The 2734-nt window shown below is 31.2% G+C and overlaps 1 protein-coding gene across 2 annotated transcripts in view; it reads right to left on the bottom strand.

Annotated features, from left to right (window-relative positions):
- Window positions 1-1122: 1122 nt before the first annotated feature.
- The window catches only part of LOC105458840 (ecdysone receptor-like), a 9554-nt gene continuing 7942 nt past the window's right edge, over window positions 1123-2734 (bottom strand). For both annotated transcript variants that reach the window (XM_011704408.1, XM_011704409.1), the window contains exon 2: window positions 1123-2391. In XM_011704408.1, the coding sequence (XP_011702710.1) occupies window positions 1273-1746 (474 nt within the window). In that variant the 5' untranslated portion in view covers window positions 1747-2391 and the 3' untranslated portion in view covers window positions 1123-1272. The remainder of the gene's footprint in view (window positions 2392-2734) is intronic.

Below are 2734 nucleotides of genomic sequence, written 5' to 3' on the forward strand. Positions count from 1 at the left end.
TTATGGGTGAGAAGGGTGGTGGGACGGGGCAACTAGTGGTCCATGATTATATAGTCAAAGGATAATACAGATGACTTCACATCTTAAAATTTTTAGGCCAATATTCATAGTTCTTATATTTAAGACTATTCTAAGTACACTTTAAAATATCATAAATCAATCACAAAACCGTATATTAACCCTTAACATCTCAAAAGACATTCTTAAGATAAGAATCGACTATGAATACCGGCTTTAGAAAATCTATTTTAAAACACTTTTTTGTTAACATTTGTCCGATAATCAAACTACAGTGCTTCAAAAAATAAAACATAAAAACATAAATTTTCGATTTATGTAATTTAGGAAAAATATCATAGAAACGAAATTTAAAAAAAATCTATCTCTAGAGATGAGCTGTATTTCTCTTCTTTAAAATACATTTTTAAAAACAACATTTTTTTCGTCGAGATATTTAATTTTTTGTAAAATACTTTTTTTGTAAAATATTTTTGTAAAATGAGAAAATCGTTCTCGAACGGTGTATATTCATATTATTTAACCTTCCGTCGGTAATGCAAAAATTCCAATCTAGGTTCCCAAAGTTCGCAGCAGATTTTTATTGTTTAGCACTATATAAAAATCTAAAATAATTCATGTATACTTGAAAAAAGTATTTTAACAAATTTTTACCATATAAGAAAGTTCTTTTAGGACCAAAAACTTTAAGATTTATATTTATTCTTTAAAATTCACAATCGAAAAATCGACTGTGCCGTAAAAGATCCAGATTGCCGATGGAAAGTTAAGATCATAATTTCAATAAATATTCCAAAATAAAAAAGTAACATTTTCTTCAATACTTTATTTCCTTGCAACATTTTTTATTAATTACGAAAAGTTAATTTTTATTAATTAAGAAAAGTTAATTAGAAATCAAGGTAATTATCAAGGTTAGTTAAAAGTCTATTGACTAATTGTAAATAAAGATGAACATTTATCCTCTTACAATTTAATTTTTTTTTAAAGAAATTTTTGATTAATATATTTTTTATTGTGCTTAAAATATATTTATTCAAAATAATCATTTTCAAGTATTGCTAAAAGTTTTAAATATTAGAGGGCGAATGAAATTTAATGTTCAATTTTTTTAAATTATAATTATGCAATAATGTAAATATTATAAATATGATTTATGTTAAAAACACATTGTTTTCGTTAGATAATAATCCTCAATGTGTACATGTGCTCTTCTGAAAGCAATTTTTATAATAAGTTTTATCAAAACAATAATTACTTACCTATTTTACCGTTGGGGCTGTACGGATCGTAACTGCCAGTGCTCATGGGACTCGCGTATCCATTATTGCTAACTTGCTGTTGTTGATGCGCGAGTGGACTGGAGTGGGCCATATGAGGTTGTTGTTCCGACAATTGCTGCTGAGAAGTGGAGTAAACCACGTGCTGATTCGGTAATGAGTTCTGCGGCGATTCCGGACTGTTCGTCGCTAGCCAATCGTCTGACTTAGCTCTCTTATTGCTGTTAGCGATACCGGTAAAAAGATTATTTCCGGTGCCGATCGGCCCAGTAGCAACAGTAGTCACCGTCGCAGGTGACGTTGATGTTCCTGCCAGATGATCTGGCCTCTCGGCCTTAACCAATGTCAAAGCTGCGGCGTTGGCGACGACAGAGGCAATGGTACCGACGCCTGTAGCAGCGGAACCACTGTTGTCAGTGTCCATATTCGAATCACCACTGGTATCCATACTGGGAGTTATCGTCGCTGTCTTCGTGATCGTCGTCGTGGTTGATAGATTAATTGCTCCTCTTAACCTGGATGGGGCTGCCAGGACGACATCCCCCGTAACAACAACCTCCGACCCTTCATTGTAACGCACTGCTACATTGCCACTTATTAAATTGGAAACTGTGACAGATCCCACTTCCGGTCCCGTAATATTAGATATTTTCTTGTCGTTTTTGTTTCTAGTTAATGTTTTCCCTTGTTTCCTCTTGTTTTTACTGGAGCTTACAGTTTTTATATTGTATATGTAATATGTATATAGAAACAGAGAAACCGAGAGAATTCTAAATTTTCTCAATTATGTTATCCTTTCAGTTGTTTTTTTTAGCGACAAAAGAATACTTTCAATAAGTTTGTCGTGTTGCAAACAATCCTTAAGTTTTCCAATTAATGATTAATAAAAGCACCGATGTATTTACATGTATATCAATATATCACTAGAATATCATTAATAACGAAAGAATTAATAGTTTAAAATTATTCGATATTGAATTATTCAAACTTAAGCTTCAGATAAAATAATCACAGCCTTTAACGCATTTTTGCGCGTGTGTTCGTTATAGTATCTTCATAATTGAAGTTGTTGCCTGCTGTTGTCCCGAAAAATCTGCAACACGAAAGAAAATATTTCTTTAATTCATATTATTATACAACATATTTGCTAACTATAATTAATTTTGTAATCATATATTAACATTTTTTTAAATATATAAAAAGAAATGTTTTTTTCCATAAACAATTTTTAATATGCTTACACATATAAGATTTGTCGCATGATTCTACTTTCTGAATGTCTATCTAGCCCCACCCGATTAAAAGTTAACGAGAATGAATTATATAAAATACGCCCTTCACAAAAATTCACAAAAAATTTTTACAATTGTTTTATTTAGTTTAAAAAATTTCTTTTATTTCTGACGTCAAGAAAGAAGTAGGTAGGGGGGGGGGGG

This window comes from Wasmannia auropunctata, unplaced genomic scaffold (genome assembly GCF_000956235.1).
Source record: "Wasmannia auropunctata unplaced genomic scaffold, wasmannia.A_1.0 LD334284.1, whole genome shotgun sequence".
NCBI lineage: Eukaryota > Metazoa > Arthropoda > Insecta > Hymenoptera > Formicidae > Wasmannia > Wasmannia auropunctata.